Consider the following 21,726-nt stretch of genomic DNA (forward strand, 5'->3'; position numbering starts at 1 on the left):
GCGTCCATATCGAATTCACAATGGCGGGCGCAACAAAGCCCTCGGTGGTAAGTTCCATACTCGTGGGAGCCACAAAAACCCCACCACTGACAGCCGTTTTGCAGGTGCTCGAAGCCCACGAGGTCGACACTTTCCACGTTCCACAGGCTTTCCACGATAAACATCCCACCGGAACCCACCTCAAAGATATCAATGAGTACAAGGCGCTCTATGAGGAGTCAATCAAGAGCCCGGACACATTCTGGGCCCGCATGGCTCGCGACCTGCTCACGTTCGATCGAGACTTCCAGACCACACACTCCGGCTCCTTGGAGAACGGCGACAGCGCCTGGTTTGTGGAGGGTCGCTTGAATGCCTCCTTCAACTGTGTCGATCGCCATGCTCTGAAGAACCCCGACAAGGTTGCCATCATCTACGAGGCTGATGAGCCTAATGAGGGCCGCCAGATTACATACGGCGAGTTGCTACGCGAGGTCTCTCGCGTCGCCTGGACCCTGAAGCAGCGGGGCGTGAAGAAGGGCGACACTGTTGCCATCTACCTCCCCATGATTCCCGAAGCTTTGATCGCATTCCTCGCCTGTTCGCGCATTGGCGCTGTTCACTCCGTGGTTTTCGCCGGTTTCTCTTCTGATTCACTGCGGGACCGTGTGCTCGATGCAAACTCCAAGGTTGTCATTACCTCCGATGAGGGTAAGCGCGGCGGCAAAGTTATTGGTACTAAGCGCATTGTCGACGAGGCGCTTAAGCAGTGTCCGGATGTGAACACTGTCCTTGTCTACCGCCGCACTGGCGCTGAGGTGCCCTGGACTCAGGGCCGTGATCTCTGGTGGCACGAGGAGGTTGATAAGTACCCCAACTATATCGCTCCCGAGTCGATGAACTCCGAGGACCCTCTGTTCCTGCTGTACACCTCCGGCTCGACTGGCAAGCCTAAGGGTGTCATGCACACTACCGCTGGCTATCTCCTGGGTGCTGCTATGACCGGCAAGTACGTTTTTGACATTCATGACGATGATCGTTACTTCTGCGGTGGTGATGTTGGTTGGATCACCGGTCACACTTACGTGGTGTACGCTCCACTCTTGCTGGGCTGTGCGACTGTCGTCTTTGAGAGTACTCCTGCATACCCCAACTTCTCACGTTATTGGGACGTGATCGACAAGTACGATGTCACACAGTTCTATGTGGCCCCTACCGCCTTGCGACTGCTTAAGCGTGCGGGCGACGAGCACATCCACCACGAAATGAAGCATCTGCGTGTGCTGGGTTCCGTCGGTGAGCCAATTGCCGCAGAGGTGTGGAAGTGGTATTTCGAGGCTGTTGGAAAGGAGACTGCCCACATTTGCGATGTTGGTTTTTTCCTATCTCAATTCCGGACAATGAGGCGGCTAACAATATTTTGACAGACCTACTGGCAAACCGAGACCGGCTCTAACGTCATTACCCCCCCTTGGTGGTATCACCCCAACTAAACCTGGCAGTGCTTCCCTGCCTTTCTTCGGCATTGAGCCTGCTATCATCGACCCTGTCTCTGGAGAGGAGATTAGTGGCAATGATGTCGAGGGTGTCTTGGCTTTTAAGCAGCCTTGGCCAAGTATGGCTCGCACTGTCTGGGGAGCACACAAGCGCTACATGGATACCTATCTGAATGTTTACAAGGGATACTACGTATGTTGTACCCCATTGCTGGGCCTGCGTACGCTTACTGACCCACTCATAGTTCACCGGTGATGGCGCTGGTCGGGATCACGACGGCTATTACTGGATTCGTGGGCGTGTCGATGATGTTGTCAACGTTTCTGGCCATCGTCTGTCCACCGCTGAAATTGAGGCTGCACTTCTGGAGCACCGTAAGTAATTCCTTATGAGGAATGACCCCTCGATGCTTGCGCCGAGTATAAAAGCTAACATCAATTAGCGATGGTTGCCGAGGCTGCTGTTGTTGGTATTAGCGACGAGTTGACCGGCCAGGCCGTCAACGCCTTTGTTGCCTTGAAGGAGGGTAATGAGACCAACGACCAGGTGCGGAAAGACTTGGTGATGCAGGTTCGCAAGTCTATTGGTCCATTTGCTGCCCCCAAGGCCGTGTTCGTTGTCGAGGACCTTCCCAAAACTCGCAGTGGCAAGATCATGCGTCGCATTCTGCGGAAGATCCTCAGTGGCGAAGAGGACAGCCTTGGTGATATTTCTACGGTAAGACTCGTTCCCTTGCTTTGGACCATACGATTAATTTGCACAATGCTAATCGATATCATAGCTCTCTGACCCCAGTGTTGTGGAAAAGATCATTGCCACTGTCCACGCAGCCCGTCCGAAATAGAAAATAAGAAGGCAAAAAAAGCAAAAAGGAAAGAAAAAAAAAAAAGCAGAAAAAACGACAACAATCACACCTAACAAATGAATAAACGAGAATGATCTCTCAAAGGGCCCTTGGTAGTGTGCCATATATAGGTTAAGTCGCTGTCTTGAGTTGTCCGGTAAAGTTGGCAACGGTGACTTGGAGATCGGGAGAATGAGAAGAAGGTTCTGTCGTCATGAATTTTGCCCGTGTACTTGAGATTCCCTTCGCAGCTTTTTGAAAAGCTGTGTGAATAACATTTCCCTTTACTGCCGCTCAGTATTCGAGCCTGCACCTCGTAGGCCTAGTAAATTAAGCTCAATTGAAACCTGCCGTAATGGTCGCCAGGTCGATCATAGTTTCAAGGATCTAACTCTGAGACCCAAACAGACAGGAGGATATAACAAGTCACCTGCGAGCTGCATGACTCAGACTTCTGTATAACTAATTACATCCTGCAGGACTGAGCTGGTCGCAGTAGCTGCGTTGGGCGAGTCTGCTCCGGGGCTAAGCTAAGGCAGCCATGTCACGTGATGGATTACAGTTGCTCGTGGCTGACATAACCAAGCTCCCCCAACTTACTTTTCGCGTCGCCCTCCCTCTCTTCCAGCTCACGCGCAATTTCTGCTCAACCCAAACCCGGCAACTCGTTGTCTCCTCCATCTACGCAGGCCCGCCCTATGCTAGCGTGAAGTATCCTCGGCTTCCAATTACGCCAACATGTCTTTCGGCTTTGGAAGTGGAGGAGGGTTCGGCCAGAACACCCAGAATGCCTTTGGCACATCTGGCGGCTTTGGTTCAAACACTGGCGGAGGTAGGTCTTTCCCTTGAAATTTTTATAGCTGCTTTATTTCAATTCCCTTGCCCCTGTTTCATTCCCCGATGCCCTGCCCGTCTGGTCCTCTCTCTGCCGCCTGCTCTCTGTCACAACAACAACCCGGCGCTCCTGATTTCGATCCGCGAATGTATGACACGCGCAAGGCATCGCCAACCTCCCACGGTTCTGTATTACCTTCGCTGTGCCTATTAAAGCTTTCCAAACGGACGATCTCAATCCACAGCGACGCCGCGACAAGAGAAAAGGTTGCAAGGGCTCTCTTGAAAATCAGTCCCTCTGACCGCAAACCTCCCCAACCTCTAGGCTTTGGATCGACTGGCTCCACCGCCTTTGGATCTGGGAACACTGGAACGGGAAACACTGGCGGGAGTCTGTTTGGTGGAACGGGTGCCTTCGGCAATACCAACAGCGGCGGAGGTACGTGCAAGAGAGACGGCAGGACCTTGCGATGACTGGATTATTGGATTACTGGATGACTCCGGAAGGGACATTCACGGCCCCGAATGGATATTCACGAGAGAAGAATCACTATATGGCGGTTCACGCGCATGTTTACATGTCGGTCAGGTGACCTTGTGTAGTGTATTTTGACTGAATACATCCATCAGCAGTGAAGAGCCTACTTCGCCCATGACCCAGGATTCATTATCTCTAGATCCCTCCTGCTTCGTCTCCTTCTTTTCTTCTGTGTTCCCTTCTTCTCTCCATCCGTTGCCTCTTCTCCACCATGTATTCCACAAACCGCTAACATATCTTTTCTCATACTATCAGGATTCGGCAGCAACACTAACCAAACTCAAACTAATTCCCTTTTCGGTGCAGGCCAGAACCGTACACCAGGCTTCGGCACCACCAATACATCTACCGGCGGCTCCCTTTTCGGAGGTACTGCAACTACCGGAAACAACACGTTCGGCAGCTCTGGCGGCGGTGCATTCGGCTCTGGTACCACAGGTGGCTTCGGTAGTAACGCTGCAGGAAACACCGGTGGAGGCCTTTTCGGCAAGAGCGCTGGTGGCTTCGGCTCTACTACCAACACAAATACCGCCGGGGGCTTCGGCTCTGGAGGTGGCTTTGGGTCTACCACTACGCCAGCTTCAACAGGCTTTGGTGGCTCAGGCATTGCCCTCCAGGGTGCTCTTCAACCTTGTGAGGGCACCGGGTCAACCCCATTCAGTCCATTCACCGAGAAAGACACCAGCTCGGCAACTATGAACCACTACCAGAGCATCAGTTTTATGCAACCATACAGCCGATTCTCTCCCGAGGAGCTGCGACTAGCCGATTATCAGGCAGGCCGCCGATTCGGCAACGGCAGCGGTCAAGCTGGTGCCTTTGGCAGCTCTGCCTTTGGCGGTACTGCTGGTGGATTTGGCTCTCAGCAAAATAACACCACAGGCTTCGGTGCTAGCACTACACCTTTCGGAGGCGCTGCTACCAGTCAGCCCGCTGGAGGATTTGGCGCGACCCAAACTACTGGAGGGTTCGGCGCAACTGCGAACAATAATTCTGGCTCTTCCTTATTTGGAGCCAACAAGCCCGCAACTTCAATGTTCGGTGGAGGTACGACCGGAACGACTGGGGGTTCTTCTCTCTTCGGAGGCAACACTGGCTCTACTGGAAATGCCTTCGGCTCTGGCACAGCTGCAGGCGGTTTCGGATCCACCAACAACACCGGAGGTAGCTCATTGTTTGGAGCAAACAACCAGCAGAAGCCAGCTTTCGGGTCAACCACCACTGGTACTGGCTTCGGCGGAGGTGGTTTTGGCGCCCAGCAACAAACGTCTTCCTCCAACCCCTTTGGTGGAACTCCAGCCACTACCACGCCTTTCGGTGGCCAGCAGCAGCAGTCTGGGGGTCTAGGTGGCTTCGGCCAGAACCAGAACCAGAACAAGCCGGGCGGTTTGTTCGGTGGAGCGTCGACCGGCTTCGGTGCTTCGAACAACACGCAGGGGCAGAGTGGCTCTTCTCTGTTCGGTAACACTCCTGCTGCGGGCAATACTGGCGGTGGTCTTTTTGGTCAATCGCAACCCCAGCAACAAAATACGGGCGGTGGTCTTTTCGGAGGCGGTCAAAACCAGGCATCAACTGCTGGCGGGGGCCTATTTGGCCAGCAGAATAACCAAGCTAAGCCCGGTGGCCTTTTCGGCAGTGGTGGCACTACCACCACTGGCGGCGGTGGCTTATTCGGCAATAGCCAGCCCCAGCCAGCTACTGGCGGTGGTCTGTTCGGTGCCAGTCAAAACAATCAACAGCAGAAGCCCGGCGGTCTGTTCGGCAACTCTACTGGCGGTACTGGTAGCAGCCTGTTCGGCAACCAAAACAACTCGACCCAACAAGGCGGCTCTTCACTATTCGGGAATCAAAGTCAGCAACAACCAGCTGGCGGCAGCTTATTCGGCAATTCGCAGCCTGCACCGCAACAATCTCAGCCAGTTCCCGGTAGCTTGACTTCCTCGCTTCTTGAGGGCAACCCTTACGGCAACCAGTCCATCTTCTCGGGTCTTCCTGCCCCGAATGCGCCTTCTCCGGGTCCTTTGGCTACGCCTCTCTCGGCTAGCATGAAGCAGAAGCAGCGAACTCCTTTGCCTGTTCACCAAATGGTTCCTCAGGCCGCCAATCGTCTCGTCACTCCTCCCCGTCGACAAGGATACGGCTTCTCCTACTCCACCTACGGTTCCCCTGCTAGTGCTGGTAGCACTCCTGGATTCAGCGGAAGTCTGCTGGGCGCTGGAGCCTCCAATAACAGCTTCCGTGGAAGCCTCAACGGTGGCAGCTTTGGCCGAAGCTTCAGCAAGAGCTACTCCACCAGCAACCTTCGCAAAACCTTCGATCCGGACTCGAACAGTGTCTTATCACCCGGTGCTCTGCAGGTCAGCAGTGGACGCAGCACTGGAAGCAGCCTCAAGCGCCTCACCATTGACCGCAGTCTCCGTAATGACCTTTTCACGCGTCCGGCCAGCGCATCGCCTGCGCCCCTCACGAACGGCGATGACGCTGCCTCTGGAGACAAGTTGAAGAAGAAGGTTAGCTTTGACTCTTCCTCTCCCACTGTCTCCGGAGACGAGATTGTCCCGGTGGAGACGAGGAGCCCTGAGCCAACCCCTGCTGAATTGGGCTTCTTACGTTCTACTCGCAAGAGTGGTACGTTGAACGGTATTGACAGTCACCCGGAGCAGCCCGAGATGGAGTCTGTTGGTCGTGATTTGGCCGTTGTGCCCGAAAATGACGAACCCTCCTCTGCCGAAGCCACTGCTAAGCGCATGGCTCCATTTTTTCCCCACGGTGACCCTAGCCCTGGCGAGTACTTCATGTCTCCTTCCCAAGAAGAGCTGAAGCAGATGACTCGTGAAGAGCTGAAGCATGTTCAGAACTTCACTGTCGGCCGCCAGCACTGTGGTCAGGTAACATTCGACGTGCCTGTTGATCTCACCAATATCGACATCGACGACATCTTCAATACTATTGTCGATATTGGCGTTCGCAGGATTACTGTCTACCCTGACGAGACCGTTAAGCCTCCTCGTGGAAAGGGTCTCAATGTGCCATCTACTCTCTGCATTCAGAACTCCTGGCCGCGCGGTCGTGACCGGAAGAAGCCCGCTCCGATTACTACGGGACCGCTCCTCGTCAAGCACATCGAGCGCCTTAAAAGAGTGGCGGATACTGAATTCAAGGAATACGATCCTGAGACTGGAACGTGGATTTTCAGCGTTCCTCACTTCACTACCTATGGCCTCGACTATGATGAGGATGAGGAAGGCGAAACCCTTGACCAGAGCACCCTTGCTGTGGGCCCTCCTGACAGCGGTACTCCAAAGGCCCACCGTGACCACCCCGTCAGTTTTGAACAGTCTACGACGTTCTCCATCGACGATTCATTCGTCGGTTCGATGGTGGGCGTTGATGACGACACATTTGACTTCAAGAAACGCAAGATAATCCCTGGATCTTTCGGCAGTCAGGCTGAGGACCAGGACATGACCTCTGAAATCGGCACCGAGTCTTTTTTAGAGGAAGGCTCCACGGGTTCGGCTACTGAGCATGATGACGACTTTGTCACTGAAAGCCAGGTATCTGGCGACTCTGTAGTGGGATCTGATGAAGACCAGGAGATGGACATGGCGGGTTCCTTTCCAACTCTTCATCGTTCCGTGGAGCAGGACGACGACCAGACCACCTATGGTGACCTGGACACCACCCAGCCCATTCTGAAGCCTCTTGGCACACCTCCAAAACCTCGTTTAGATCTCAGCGGTGACTGGACCGAGCAATTGCAGCGAACAATCAGTCCCCGCAAGCAGAACCGCGACGCTCTGCGTGAAATCCAAGCAAGTGCCTTCACCAATCGTCCTCTCCTGAATGACGGATCTCCAGTTGAGAAGACATCCTCCCCCAAGAAAGGTTTCACGAATAGCATCGACTTGATGAATTCCTTGTTTCAGCAACAGCCGAGAAAGCAAGCTGCTCCGTCTCCGCTGAAAGCTTCCCAGTCCCAGCCTAAGGCTTTTGAGGTTCGCTCCCCTTCCCTGATTTGCTCTTAATTGCACCCACCCAATTCTCCCTATCCTTAAGCACCATCGTTAGCCCCATTGACGCCGATCGTTCTATTCACTGTGATTGTCTTGAATTTGTACCTAGCATCTGCACTACCCGTTCCCTTACCCAGATAGTCAACCAGCAATTTGAGATCCTCGGCTAAAATCTTTGTTTCTTCTTGTACAGTGGCCATACAACAAACAGCCTAAATCATACGCGGATGATACGACAACAATGGACCAAGCTGATGCTGACTTCCATGACTGTTTCAAACCGCGGTGGGGTCCACAACAATCCATCATCTGCGTCAAAAACGAAACAGGCGATACCATCTCTGGCATTCACAACCGCTGGCAAGACTGCTTCACGGTCTTCGGGGAAGACAGAGACATCACAGTCATGCAAAGCATTCTTCCTGATCAGGTATGCATTCACGGCAGCGTTCTACTCGGAAACTTTCACTAATTACATCCATAGTCCAAAGGGCCGGTCCTTGACGTCCAACGCGTACAATCCACAATTCAACAGATCGATGGAATCCCATTAGCCCGTCTGTCCAAACCCGACCTTGCTCAATTTGCTTTATCCCCTACTGCCAATGAAGAGCGACTCATCTGGCAGTTGACGAATATTTTGTTCAACGATGAGCTCGAAGATGATATTTCAGCTGGTGTGCCTCCCCAGCTACGTCCTCAATTCGCGCACCGAATCAAGAAGGACCGATTGAGTCGGCTTTGGGAAAGCATCATTCGAGAGCGCCATACCCATGCCCTCGAACGGATTCGCTCGCCCGAAGAGCGCGCCGTTCACCTTCTTTGTTCTCACCGCATTCAAGAAGCATGCAAGGTCCTAGTGGAAAGCCAGAATCTTCATTTGGCCACTGTCGTTGCACAGATTGGCCGTGATGCCACTTCTCGTGGTGACATCGCTAATCAAATTGAAGTGTGGCGCCAAAACAATGTCTTGTCCGAGATGACCGAGCCTGTTCGTGCTCTTTATGAGCTCGTTGCTGGCAATAGCTTGTTCTGTGATGGCAAGACAGGCGGCGCGCTTGAGGATCGTGCTACTGCATTCCTTTTCACAGAACGATTCGACCTGGATTGGCTTCAGGCCTTCGGTCTTCGACTATGGTATGGCATTACCGAAGATGAGCCCCTTGAAGCAGCCGTTTCAAAGTTCCTCAAGGATCTCTCGACTGGACAAGAGCCTGCATTCCCTCGCCCGGCCCACGAGGCTCATATCAAAACATCTGTCCAGCCTGGGTCCGATACCCTTGGTCGTGAGTCTCCTCTCTGGGTACTTCTGAAAGTGTACGCGGCTTCAAAGGGCGAGACCTCAATTCCCGCCATCGAACTCCCCGCAGCTCTGCTCCCCGAGTCGCTGTCAGGGGATCTCTTGAGCAACCGTATCTCCTTCCAGCTCCACCATGTCCTCTCTGCTGTCGTGGGGCAAAGCGAGTCAATCAAAATCAACCAATACCAAGCCGATCGGCTTGTATCGGACTACGCTTCGGAACTCTTATCCGCTGGGGAGATCGCGTTGGGTCTGTCTGTCCTCCTTTATCTTTCTCAATCTGAGGAGCGCAAACGGTCTTTGCAAGAGACACTTGCTCGGTTCGGAGCCCATCTCCCTGCTCCCACGATCTCTGAAAGCGCCGAATCCGACCCTCTGTGGGTGTATTTCACGGAGCACTTACAGCTTCCTGAAGCCTGGATCTGGGTCGCCAAGGCGCTCCACGCCCGTGATACTGGCAATGCTACGCGTGAAGTAGACTACCTCATCCGTGGCAAGCATTGGAACGATGCCCACGCCACCTTCTGCCGCATCGTTGGACCTACGGCTATCATCTCTCGCGATTACGATACTCTCGAAAGACTCATTACCGGTTTCGGAGAGACTCCCGAGCGTAAAATGCGTGGCTGGGCTTCCGGGGGTGGTATCTATGAAGACTTCCTGCGCTTGGTCACTGCTACTCGCGGCCGGCGTGATCCAATTCGTCTAGCTCGCCTCGTCAACGCCCTCGTTGCTACCGGTGACAATGTCCGCAATCATTCCGGCGTGGAGGGTCTGGAAGAGCGAGTTGCTTTCAAAGAAATGAGTCGTGCGGTGGCTAGCTGGATCACCCACGAAGATGTCCACGTGAGTTCTGTCCCTACTACATAGCTTAGGCATATCAACTAACCTTTCTCCAGTCTATTCAGTCCTCAACCATCCTGCGTTTGCCTCTTACCGGGGATGCGCGCATTTTGCAAACTGTGGAGATGAGCCGCCGCTACTTCAGTGCCATTATGGCTGGTGGTTTTTAAGTTATGGATGCCAGCTCGATCTGATTTTTTTCCCATTTTGTTTCCCATTTCGCCTCACGTTATTTCTCTAAGCAAGAAGTCGTTTCCTATGTATTATCAACGTGAACATGTATTCTACTTTAACTGTGTTGAAACCAAAATTATTTGACCCCCTGAAGGCTTTTTCATTCGTAGCGTGATATCTACCATCCGTAGCCTGTAAGCCATCGTCGTAGCTAATTTCTCATTTTCAATGGTACGCGAGCATGTCTGCTAATCTTATGTGCGTGTCAAATGCCAGCAGATCGACCACTAGTACTCCGAGGTGTCGATATCTCACTGGTGGCAACATTCCGTTACTGTGGACTTGGGAAGGCTTGAACTATGCGAAGTTCCCCGAAGTACCGGCGATAGGTAATGCCTACCCTAGAGTGTGGAGATGTTTGACGACATAAATGCATCAATTTGCTACCGACTGTACATGAAAAAGGAAAACCTAGACGCGACAGGAAGGGGATAGAACAGGGTAAGGAAAAAGGAAATATAGAGACAACCCCTTCACAGGCTGGACATGGGATATTACCGGCAAGCAAAAGGGGTCTATGAGGATCTAGTCATAGAGAAGCCAACCTGTTCCTGTACGGGATTTTTGGAGCCAAGAAGGATGAGAGAGATGTGGGAGGTAGAAAGAGAAGAGGCTCAGGAAGGAAGGCTTTTACATGCCAGGAGAGATCAGCTTGCCCTCAGCACGGCTCTCAGGCTTCCAGCCACCAGCAAATGGGGCGGAGCCAAGCTCCTTCTCGTACTCGCGGATGCGAGCCTCCAGCTCGGGACGGAAATGGCGGATCAGTCCCTGGATGGGCCAGGCGAAAGCCTCACCTAGAGCGCAGATAGTGTGACCTTCAACCTGCTTGGTGAGCTCCTGGAGCATGTCGATCTCGCGCTCGCGGGCGTTACCGGTCTCCAGACGCTGCATCATCTTCATGGTCCAGGAACTGCCCTCGCGGCAAGGAGTGCACTGGCCACAAGACTCGTGCTTGTAGAAGCTGGAGAGACGGGAGATGGCACGGATGATGTCGGTTGACTTGTCCATGACGATGACGGCAGCTGTGCCCAGACCGGATTGGGAGTCCTTAAGAGCATCGAAATCCATGAGCTGGTCGTCACAGATAGCCTTGGGAAGAACAGGAGTGGATGAGCCACCGGGGATGACGGCAAGTAGATTGTCCCAGCCGCCGCGGACACCACCACAGTGCTTCTCGATCAGCTCACGCATAGAGATCGACATCTCTTCTTCGACAGTGACGGGGTTGTTGACGTGGCCGGAGATGCAGAAAAGCTTGGTACCGGCGTTACGCTCACGACCGAATGAGGAGAACCAGCTGGCTCCACGGCGGATGATGGTGGGGACGACGGCGACGGTCTCGACGTTGGTGACAGTGCTGGGGCAGCCGAAAACACCAACAGCAGCCGGGAACGGAGGCTTCAAGCGGGGTTTGCCGGCCTTACCCTCGAGAGACTCGATCAGCGAGGTCTCCTCACCACAGACGTAGGCACCCATTCCACGGTGCACGTAGACATCGAAATCGTATCCTGAACCGCAAGCGTTCTTTCCGATGTAGCCAGCCGCATAAGCCTCGTTGATAGCCTGTTGCAGAACAGTCGCTTCGTGATAGAATTCGCCACGGATGTAAATGTAGGCGGCATTGGCGTTCATGGCGCGACCCACAACCAAACAACCTTCAATGAGCTTCTGGGGATCCTTACGCATAATCTCACGGTCCTTGCAGGTTCCAGGCTCACCCTCATCGGCATTGATGACCAGGTAACGGGGTCGCGGGTCCTTGTCCCAGTCCTTGAAGTTCATGAAAGACTAAAAGAAGCATCATTATGCGTTAGAAAGACGTCGCGATGAGTCTCACCGGCTCGATTGCAGAGCGGGGCGTAGAAGGACTCAATTGGTAACATACGTATTTCAAGCCAGAAGGGAAACCGGCACCACCACGCCCACGAAGACCCGAAGCCTTAATTTCGGAAATAAGCTGTAGAAGAAGCATCAGCAAAGTCATTCGTCTACTCCGCCCAGTCCGGACTTTGGGGACGGCGAAACACCCACCCAGTCATCGCCCTTCAGAACAATATCCTTTGTCCGGTGCCAATCACCGTACTTCTCTGCCGACTTCAGATCCGCGCCATGGTGTCCGTAAAGATTGGTGAAGATGCGGTCTTGGTCACGCAGCCCGCCATGATGCCGCACGGGAGGAGTCTCTGAGACGGTCGCGAAGGAGCGGGCGGCCGCCCTTGGGTACGAAGGGAGCGGGTGGCGAGGGAGGAAAGGAAAGAGTTGGAGGGAGCCGCCGCTCTGGATATCATGATGACGGATTGGAGCAATGCGTGACAGCACAGGGTCAAGCGGTCATGGGAAGGGAAGGGGGAGAGCTTTGGTGGTCATTAGCAATTCCTGCATTTGCTGAACGATCCGCCTTTACATGCATCCTCATTGGCCAGATGTCATGTGATCTAGTTTAGTCATCGTATCCGGTTTAGCGCTGTCATGACGCGCTTTCCTGTTTAGGCGAATTTATATTGAGTACACCCAACAGCTTGACTAAATTATATGTAGGGTGTGCAACGTTGATTATTGGCCTGGGCGATGTTTCGTGGATCACCACTTGCCAGGCTGGGTGACTTAGGGCCTTCAACGAAAGCCACTGAATGGACACCTCATGTACCGCTTAACAATGGCTTTTGGTACTGCAGTCGATAGTTATTTATTTCATTCTACAATGTTATCACTCTCGCGGTACATATAAAGCTGCCTGCTTTGCCATTGCAGGGTCTTCCACAAATACCTGTAGGGGCTCGAGCGGGATCAGTACTCGCTCGGCATCCCCTACTGTACAAGCCCATTGCAGCCATTGCGCATCCATCCACTCGGTGCTCTCCGCCAACCATGTGACGCCACACGCGGCGGCTCCATGAATAAACCGCTCTTTGTTGGCAGAAAGTGCGTGAAGAAATTGTTGGCCTTGGCTCTCAGGTTGATCATTACTAGCATCCAGCGGGTACTCCGAAATGAGAAAGTCGACCCATCGAGTAAGTCGAGAAGACAGCATGGGTCGGGTCTGTTCCGAGCGAGCAGTAATAGCCACGAGGCTAATCGCAAGAGAGAACATGACTTGCGGATCTGTAGCCCAAGGCCCGCTGGCAATATGTTCCGCCCAGTATGTACCACAGGGACCCTGTAATTCGGCTGGAAGTAAAGCAAAAAGCTCCATTAATCGGAAGAGTTCCCCATTCTTCGGCACGAGAGATGGCCGTTCTAAGATACGAACGCGGATTTTGGAGAGAGTTTCGTCAGGAAAATAACCAGGAGGGATCTTTGACATATGCTCAGCCAGCAAGGCTTTGATGTCTTCCCAGCCCTCTCCCCGTCGATGTTCACGCGCACGAGCCAATGTCCAAGAAGTGATGACGAGGGCAGTCTTATCCAAAGTGCTTTGACCGTCACGGTAGATCTTGGCAAATGTTTGTTTGAGGTTCGCGGGTTGGTCTGGTAAGTCCTCTCCTGTGGAACGAAGCATGGCAATATGCGCAATTAACTCGAAGCTAACCTGGGCCAATGCAGCAAGTGTACTTCGGCCATTGCCATATTTATGCATAATAGAGATACCTGACTCATTGATATCCACATCTCGACGCTCACGATCATTGCCCTCCATGACAGTCAAGGCATTGAATAGTGCTGGAGAGATGATCGAATGTTCCATTGGCCCCTCCGGTGCCAGGAGAGGGTAAAACACGTTAAAGATATAGTAATGATCATCCGTGTTCTTAGTAGCTTCGGGGAACATCATTGCTTGACGGGCTTTTGCTTGACCTAATGGGCTGTCAGATTTGACGCCCAATTTGACGATGCGGTAATCGGTTGGATTGTTTGATATGCAGAACCCATAGTTCATTAATACTGCGCGTGCCATTAATATCGGTAACGGTGAATTGATTTCATTCTCAGTGTATACGCACGCTGCTCATTGTTTCGAGGGCCATAGTTGTTGGAAATCTCCTCGCCGGGAGAAATATCCTCTAACATGATCATTCCAATATCTTCTTCGCCTGCTCTCCACTCGACTTTTGCCAGAGGCCGGTGATTAGGAAGATCGATAAGTGGAAGAAGTACAGAAACGCCTTCCTCTGGAAGATCAGCCTGTTTTACTGCGCTAGACAGGACTTTTGCCGAGAAAGCCCGCGAAGTGATGATTGTCCAAGCCCAGAGATACAGATCCCTACAGATCCAAATTAGCACAAAATGGACCTCATGCCTCATGGGGCTGCATGTCAATCCTTCGCCAGCAGACCCAGATAAACTTACCAGGTATATTCCTCCAGCCCCTGGAATCCTGACTCCTCCAACCTCTCCATACAAAAATCAAACTTTTGGTCCCAAGTCTGGAATCTCTGAACCGAAGCATCTGGGATCCCAGTTCCTTGAATCCAATCTACATCCTCCTCTTCAAAAAACAAAGGCGTAGTCATTTGACCTGGTTGTGGCAGCGTCCTGAGATAAGGATACCAGAAACTGTCTTGTCCACGCAAGAACTGACCCATCAGGAAAAATGCGGTCGTTTCCTCGCGCCCAACAGCATCGATGAACGAGCTTGGCAGCTCAATCCCGTGCTTCGAGAAAGAACCCTTGGGTGAGCTATACCCGATCGCATTAAAATAGGACATTGTTACACCTAGCGGCGTGTTCACGACTCGGGTGTCCTTGCTAATGGGTGAGGGCCAATCGCGCTTCACTTGCATGTGGACGCCACGAGAGTCATCATGTGCGATGCACACGCTATCTGCGAGGAAGCCTCCATGGCTGATGACCCAATTTAGTAAATCTGTGTGGGCTTGTAGTCGATTTTCTGGGCTCCTGGGTGGGTTTTAGTATGCGGTTCCTTGAATTCGAATATGTACGTTATGTTTTCGAGAATGCTGAACGTGGTTCAAGTTCTTGCACTTACTCCGCTATTGAAGCCATAATCGTCAAATTTGTAAAAGTCAAGGGAGGCTTTCTTTTAGTTATTCGCTGGGGAGTACATGAATGACGAGACCTGGAGGAGCGATATCATCCGTGAAAGATTTGGTGGGAGGTAGGCGATCCCCGACCCACTTTTCCGCGCCTCAGTGGTTTGGCGCAATCCGCTGTACTTTATGTGCAGCCTTGAGACCTCACCAGTATACGATTTAACGAATAATAAAAAAGCATTTACTAGGGATCTTATATTGAAACTCGGATCTCAGTTCTTCTTCCCCGAATATCTTACAAGACAACCACCACCGGTAGGTAAGAACCGCAGGACTCACCCCGCCATATGCACGCAACAACCCGCAGATCGAAAAAAGCACAAAAAGCTCCATGCAAACTCGACATCATCAGAATGCAGTTTCCCCAAAGAGAATACTCCATGATGAATACTATGTACAGGTGCCGTGCTGTCTGTGAACAGCCCGGATGTAAACATCCCCAGATGGCAAAATATGGAAAGAAAGATAAAAGGACACCACAACCCATAAGATTCTTCCTGGTAAACCCACTCATATGCACTAAGATATAAGAAGTGCAAATAACCATAGGGTCAACGAGGGCAGGAGGCGAAGAGTAGTAGGCTCTGTTCTTAGTTGGAGGTAGACGATTTGCGACCTGGAACCAGAATTTCGACCAGGCCGTCATCTTCGCCATCACTGCTATCATTGTTCTCGTCATCAAAATGTGTGCCCAGGTCTCGCGAGCGGCGGAAGCCGGAGTATCGGTTTGGCCCTGTTAGGTTAGAGTAGCCCAACGATTCGTTGATTATTGCATCCTCCTCTTCATCGGACTCAATTGTGCCAGTTGCACTGGGCCCGACCATTTCGCCCATCTCATCCTCATCTTCCTCAAATTCTAGAGGCACTCGGACTCGCCGGCGAGTGGATTCTCCTTGACCTTCCCCGCCATCTGATGAACCGCTAGACATAGAGTCGGGTGGGCTAAATCCAGATTCGGGAAATGGGGAGAATGTTTGATCTCCGCCACCGGAAAAGTCTGTGTTTGGGAAAGCTGAGCTAGCGCCTTCTGTATCGTCATCAATACCAGCGATGACGAAGGGGTTGGTGGACCATTGGGTGTTATCGTGGTCTCCATCTTCCTCAGTACTCTCAGCAGCCTGTTGCTTCTGTGCGGCTAGGCGAGCAGCTAACTGACGTCTAGCTCTGGACGGACCGGTACTGAGAGGCGCGGGGGTGGAGGTAAGATAGGGATAGGTTGGCTGGCTGAATTGGCAGATACCTAGGTAAATTATGTTAGAAAGGATGGGACGGCTTCGGGGAACTGGTATAAAGACTGTGGGGAAGAACGACAGGGGGAAAAAAATAGGAAAGAACAGAAAAAGATATAAGGGCAGGACAAGACATAGACCGAGAGTGCTAAAGACTGGTTTGAAGAGAAATATGCCAAAAACAATTTCATGCAAACAGGGGCAGAGAGGGAATAGATCACGCAGTAATATTGTGCGGTTTTATCGACAGGGGTATACCCACCAAGTTATCGGATTCCCCCTGCTCAGCAAGACCAGTCTCCCGATCATCCTGATCTTCTAAATCTTCATCTTCGTCGTCGTCGCTTGAACTGGCAAACCCACTCAAAAGAGAAGTACCACCACCACCAAATGCTCCACCAGAGACACTTCCTTGGTTCAAGTCAAACCCTTGGAAAGTAGACCCGCCAATACCCCCGTTCAAACCAGCTTCAGCGAGCGCGTTGGAGCTGCTGAATCCCTGGCCTGAGCTAAGAGAGGTAGCTTGGCGAGAGCCAACAGACATATCAGGACGCACACCACCTAGAATGGCATTGTCACGCTCCCGGGTTTCGGACAGGGTCTGCTCAACGTAATCGATCCACTCTGGGTTCAAGACCGACTCCATGACAGACCGTGAAAGAAGCTCAGGAGGATGGCGTTCACTGAACTTGACGACTTCCTCAGCAACAAGAGTGAGGTGGCCCATGTATCCGAGACGGATTTGCTTCGTGCTCTGGGCCTCATCGCTGCGCTTTTGACCCTCAACAATCGCAGTGGTAATGTGTCCGACTTCGAACACATTGATTGCGAGAGCTCTATTGTAGCCTCGCTCCATCGGACCATTGAAGACTTGCTGCACGACGTCGTACACGACGTTGTGGAGGAAGTTGTTCCATGGAAAGCGGAAGAAAAAGTCTAGTATAGTAGGAACCACCTTGTTTTCGACGAACATGATCTTTAGGTAATCGCCGACAACCGGTCGCCCATCTGTGTCGTATTGGATATACTGCTCTGCAGGATCCTCTGCGCCTCCATCATTGGCGCGTTCCGTTTCCTGGGCAGTTTCAGTAGCAGGGGCGGCATCTTGGTGACTAGTTGGCTTATGAGAAGACTCCATGGGCCCCTCTTTGGTCACAGAGAGTGGGAGAGGCACGTCGTCCGCCTTAGGTGAGACCAGTAAACCACCCTTCTCATCCTGAGATGGTGACTGCCTGTCCTTCTCGAGTTGAATCTCACCTAGTTGTTCAATGATACCGGCGGTCGAAGGAGATTCGGACGAGGCGGGAATGTGCTGCGGAGAGGTGGTGGATGATGTTTCTGTTCGTGAGGCTTCTTGAGTTTGAGGAACTTCTTCCAACTCGGGACTGCTCCCTACTTCCTCGACGGTGGCAGTGGGTTCAACTGGAGCTGATGTAACAGCATTACCAGTTTCTTTTGCGGGTACAATATCGCCAGAGGCGGCAACATCTTCAAAGCCCTCCTCCTCACCCGCATGAGGCATGTGTGCACCCTTGATATCCTCCGGGGATCCTGAATCCAAAGCGGACCCATTTGCAAAGTCTGCCGTAGTATCATTGTAGTCAAGGCCAGAGTGGTCGTCCCGGTTGGGGCTAAAGAATCCTTCGCTGATCAACCGTTCACGCTCCTCATTGCGGTGCTGAATATACTCGTCACTGCCTGGTTCATTCAACAGGCCCATATTACTGCAATGCAAAAGCTCTGCCATCAATTCACAAGTCTTGAACCTATCAAATCCGAGGGGCTCAATTTTACCACCCCAGGCGGAGCTCAGACGGCCGCGGTCGACTGACTTGAGCTGGTTCCCATCATGAACGGCATGCTTGGAACTTTGGATCAAAGCCATGAAATTGGGAATATGTTTGGCAAACAATCGTAGAAGGTTACCAAGGTAGATCGGATCGTAAGGAGTAGGCATCGAATCAGGACCACCCAGGTGCTCTGGGTCATAGTCGGAGTTGTTTTTGCGAATGACTTCAATAACAATACCAACACCTACAGTCAATGGGTTTCCGCCCTTCAGCATTGCGTCAATGAGTTGCTGTATGCACTCTGGAGAAACCAGTTGACGAGTAAGGCTGTTTGGCCCAATGCAAGATTGGTCATTGGGAGTCGCGTTCGCGGATATGGTGATGATGGCCTTCAAGAAGTCACCGGCAGACGTCTGAACTGATCCAGGGTGGTCCGGAGACAGAAATGAGAGGAGCGTGGGAATGAGATTTTGCGATTGTAACCAGTCCACGGTGCCTTGGCCGCCCTCGGCCTTCTCCAAGCTAATGATCTTCAGCAGGAGGTCCATGACCATTGGGTTGTCGACATGCTGCAAAATAGCCCCAACAATTCCATCCATGTTTCTGAGAAGCTCTAGCATCTCCTCCGTTTTCTTATCCAGCAAAGTCTCGTTCACCTTGGTGAAGTAGCTGGCTTGCAAGGAATCCAGAGGCGGCGACCGTCTGAGAAAACCCCAGAAATCGCGGACGTGGGATGGATTCTCCATAAGAGTTTCGAGGATGGTCCAAGTCTCGGACGAGAGGATTTCACACGCCACATAGGCATGCTTCAAGCGAGTCTTCTCGACCTTATCCAGATCTTCCGGGTCCAAGACACTCTTCAAAGGGTCGGACTCCTTTTCTTTCTCATCCATGGCCTCATTGCCAGCACCTGCTTGCGCCGGGTCTGCTTTTTCACCTTTGGGCGCATCTTTCTCATGGTCGTCGTTGTCATCATTTTCTTCGTCGTCATTCACTAGGCTCGGTGCAATCACATAGTCCATAAGGCGTTTCAAGACATGGTCTTCGCGGAGGTATTCTATGAGTTTTGTATTATGCTGTTTCAGCTCCTGGATGACCTCCGGCTCATCTAGGAGTTCTTCGAGAGTAACATCGGGCTTGTCGAGAAGGGTATCAATGGTGGAGATACTCGCATATCCCCCAAAACGCCAGAACATGATGGAGTATATAGCCTAAGAACGATTCATGAGACGTTTCAAGTCGTGAGTCTCCGAAGGGTCGTAAACGGAGGGGTCTATGATACACGTATCGTGGGCGGGTCGGATCGGATAGCTGTCGCAGGACGATGTACCGATGCGTCCGTCAATGCACACCGAAGTCGTCGCAAGTGAGGGGTGGATGAGTTTTCAACCGGTCACACTGGAGGGGTTGGAACCGGAATCGGAAAGAAGAAGGATTATAGGATGAAGCGAGCCGGGCGCTTTAGAGCTGCAGTTAGCGATGAGTTTCAGAATGGTTGCATCAGTCATCCTAGCGATGGTGTGCCGCCGAGCGGGCTTGAGTTCACGGGATCGGGGTCCACGAGATGATGGCAGATCATGTGGAGACAGAAAGCAAAGGGCGAGAGCTTCGAATGGGAACTGGAACGAACCTCCGATACAAAGAGAGGACAGGAAATCTCAAATCTCCGTGAAGGTTGGACGGTAGCCAAGATGAAGAGAAGCAAGGTAGAGTAGAAGTGGTAAAGCAGAGCCTTCGGCACAGTCCATCCGAGGGGTAAGAGGTGGAAAGTGAAGGTTGGATGGAGAGAGGTCGGAGTGCAGGGGCGGGTTTAACACACAGAAGCCCACACACTTTTGTAGTAATCACCGCGCGCGGGGGATCGCAAGCCCGACCAAGAGATAAGGGATAAAGCCATTATGCTGCTCTGCGAACAGCGAGAGAGCCTGGATTTATTTCTCTGAATCTACGCTATCCTGTTCATTGTCTCCTCATATCTACAATGCGCATCCCTCAATGCGCTTGGCGCTGGTGAATGCGCCCTCGGAAAGATGTTCTTGAGAAATCCACGTTGGAGTTGGTCCCTGCAGAGTTGGGGCCGCTGACGACCTCGTGCGATGCGGGCCATGATGGGCATCGCCGATGGCGACTAAATTACGAGGGGCCTGTTTACCGTCCCAGTGGTTTAAAAGGTCCGCAATTTTCGAGTGAGAAAGTCTCGATCTTGAAGAACTAGAAGAAAGGAGTAAGGCGAGATCGTGGGGGGTCTAAGGATACTCGGGTCCCGCCCTATGCCCAATGTACCCAAAACCTCCACCTAACACGGTCCAGCATGGCTCGGCTAAGATCGCAGATCAGATAAGTGGTGGCTGGAATTAATAAATCGAAAAAAGAAACCCTCCTTATTCGCTATACGGGGTAGAATCCTCCTTTGGATGTTCTTATTTCAACCTTCTCCGGCTGGATTTCGTCGCCTGGTTTACCTCAGCATTCAGTGCCTCAGGCCACGTTCCACTGACGTTGGCATCTCCGCATTATCAAGTCCAGCTGATCGCTGCCTGTGACAAGGGCCGATCTCCAATAACATCCAAGTCTCGATTGATTCGAGCTGTTCAGGTCCTACGAGAATCGAGACATACCCGGTGACGCGTCTTCATATCGCAGAGCTCCATCCAGCTATTCTTCCTGCCCCTCTCTGCCCCTCCTTTCCTAGCCACCACAATGAATCGTCTATTTGGGACCAAAAGTGCGGCTCCAAAGCCAACGCTGGATGGCGCAATCAGCAAGGTATGACCGAAAATCGTGAAATGAAAACCAAATTAGAATTTCCTTGCTGATTCCTTGTTCCCAGGTCGACGACCGCGTCGCCAGTATCGATGTGAAACTCGCCGCGCTCAACTCCGAGCTATCAGCCTACCAAGCCAAGCTTGCCAAGATGCGAGACGGCCCCGGAAAGAACGCCTTGCGTCAAAAAGCCCTCAAGGTGCTACAGCGGCGTAAGCAGTACGAGGCCCAGCGCGACCAACTTTCGCACCAATCGTGGAACATGGAGCAAGCAGGCATGATGCAGGATAACTTGAAGAACGTGATGACAACCGTGGACGCAATGAAGACTACTACCAAAGAGCTGAAGAAACAGTACGGCAAAGTCAACATCGATAAGATCGAGCAAATGCAGGATGAAATGGCCGATTTGATGGAGGTTGGAAACGAGATTCAGGAAAGCATTTCGCGCGCCTACGATGTCCCCGAGGAGGTGGATGAGGCGGATTTGGATGCTGAGCTAGAGGCGCTTGGTGAAGAGTCCATGTTCGATACAGGTATAGGCGAGGATGCCATGCCAAGTTTCCTACAAGACGAAGTTGCACCACCACAATTTATCGATGAGCCACCTGAACAAACGAAGGTCAAGGAAGCTGCGGGTGGTCTTGGCTAGAAACTTCGTTTTTCTGCCTGCTCATTCATACTGGCTACAGGCTACGGAGTTGGTTCGAGTTTGGATTTTATACACCTCTACATGCCAGTATCGGCTACGAAAAGGCTTCTTTATGCGAGATCATAATGAATCATATGCAGCATCTTCTTTTGGAGTGAATTATGTACTGCTTTAATATGTAAAATAAAAGACGCTTGTCAATCTCACCATTGAGCA

The 21,726-nt window shown here is 52.1% G+C and overlaps 6 protein-coding genes across 6 annotated transcripts; 3 read left to right on the plus strand and 3 right to left on the minus strand.

The window, feature by feature from the left end:
• Nucleotides 1–20: 20 nt before the first annotated feature.
• Nucleotides 21–2,320, plus strand: N7468_006873 (acetate--CoA ligase; the record flags this gene model as incomplete). The annotated part of the gene is made up of 7 exons (XM_058476169.1): nt 21–47; nt 105–1,349; nt 1,407–1,456; nt 1,482–1,668; nt 1,721–1,850; nt 1,919–2,193; nt 2,258–2,320. 7 exons carry the CDS (start codon nt 21–23, stop codon nt 2,318–2,320), a joined length of 1,977 nt encoding a protein of 658 aa, XP_058329059.1.
• Nucleotides 2,321–3,058: 738 nt separating this feature from the next.
• N7468_006874 (uncharacterized protein) lies at nt 3,059–10,021 on the plus strand (the record flags this gene model as incomplete). Its single annotated transcript, XM_058476170.1, has 6 exons — nt 3,059–3,152; nt 3,480–3,593; nt 3,948–7,690; nt 7,902–8,138; nt 8,193–9,854; nt 9,908–10,021. The coding sequence occupies 6 exons, from the start codon at nt 3,059–3,061 to the stop codon at nt 10,019–10,021; spliced, it is 5,964 nt and encodes a 1,987-aa protein (XP_058329060.1).
• A 694-nt stretch (nt 10,022–10,715) lies between these two features.
• N7468_006875 (NADH-quinone oxidoreductase subunit NuoF) lies at nt 10,716–12,495 on the minus strand (the record flags this gene model as incomplete). Its single annotated transcript, XM_058476171.1, has 4 exons — nt 10,716–11,873; nt 11,971–12,042; nt 12,117–12,362; nt 12,490–12,495. The coding sequence occupies 4 exons, from the start codon at nt 12,493–12,495 to the stop codon at nt 10,716–10,718; spliced, it is 1,482 nt and encodes a 493-aa protein (XP_058329061.1).
• A 297-nt stretch (nt 12,496–12,792) lies between these two features.
• N7468_006876 (SET domain protein) lies at nt 12,793–15,029 on the minus strand (the record flags this gene model as incomplete). Its single annotated transcript, XM_058476172.1, has 4 exons — nt 12,793–13,967; nt 14,027–14,286; nt 14,373–14,921; nt 15,013–15,029. The coding sequence occupies 4 exons, from the start codon at nt 15,027–15,029 to the stop codon at nt 12,793–12,795; spliced, it is 2,001 nt and encodes a 666-aa protein (XP_058329062.1).
• A 637-nt stretch (nt 15,030–15,666) lies between these two features.
• On the minus strand, nt 15,667–19,291 carry N7468_006877 (SAPS family protein; the record flags this gene model as incomplete). The annotated part of the gene is made up of 2 exons (XM_058476173.1): nt 15,667–16,316; nt 16,564–19,291. The coding sequence occupies 2 exons, from the start codon at nt 19,289–19,291 to the stop codon at nt 15,667–15,669; spliced, it is 3,378 nt and encodes a 1,125-aa protein (XP_058329063.1).
• A 1,504-nt stretch (nt 19,292–20,795) lies between these two features.
• N7468_006878 (putative SNF7 family protein (Cta1)) lies at nt 20,796–21,510 on the plus strand (the record flags this gene model as incomplete). The annotated part of the gene is made up of 2 exons (XM_058476174.1): nt 20,796–20,861; nt 20,926–21,510. The coding sequence occupies 2 exons, from the start codon at nt 20,796–20,798 to the stop codon at nt 21,508–21,510; spliced, it is 651 nt and encodes a 216-aa protein (XP_058329064.1).
• Between the last annotated feature and the right edge of the window lie 216 nt (nt 21,511–21,726).

This window comes from Penicillium chermesinum (genome assembly GCF_028974085.1).
Source record: "Penicillium chermesinum strain IBT 19713 chromosome Unknown utg000005l:1.0-4115287.0:1.0-4118363.0, whole genome shotgun sequence".
NCBI lineage: Eukaryota > Fungi > Ascomycota > Eurotiomycetes > Eurotiales > Aspergillaceae > Penicillium > Penicillium chermesinum.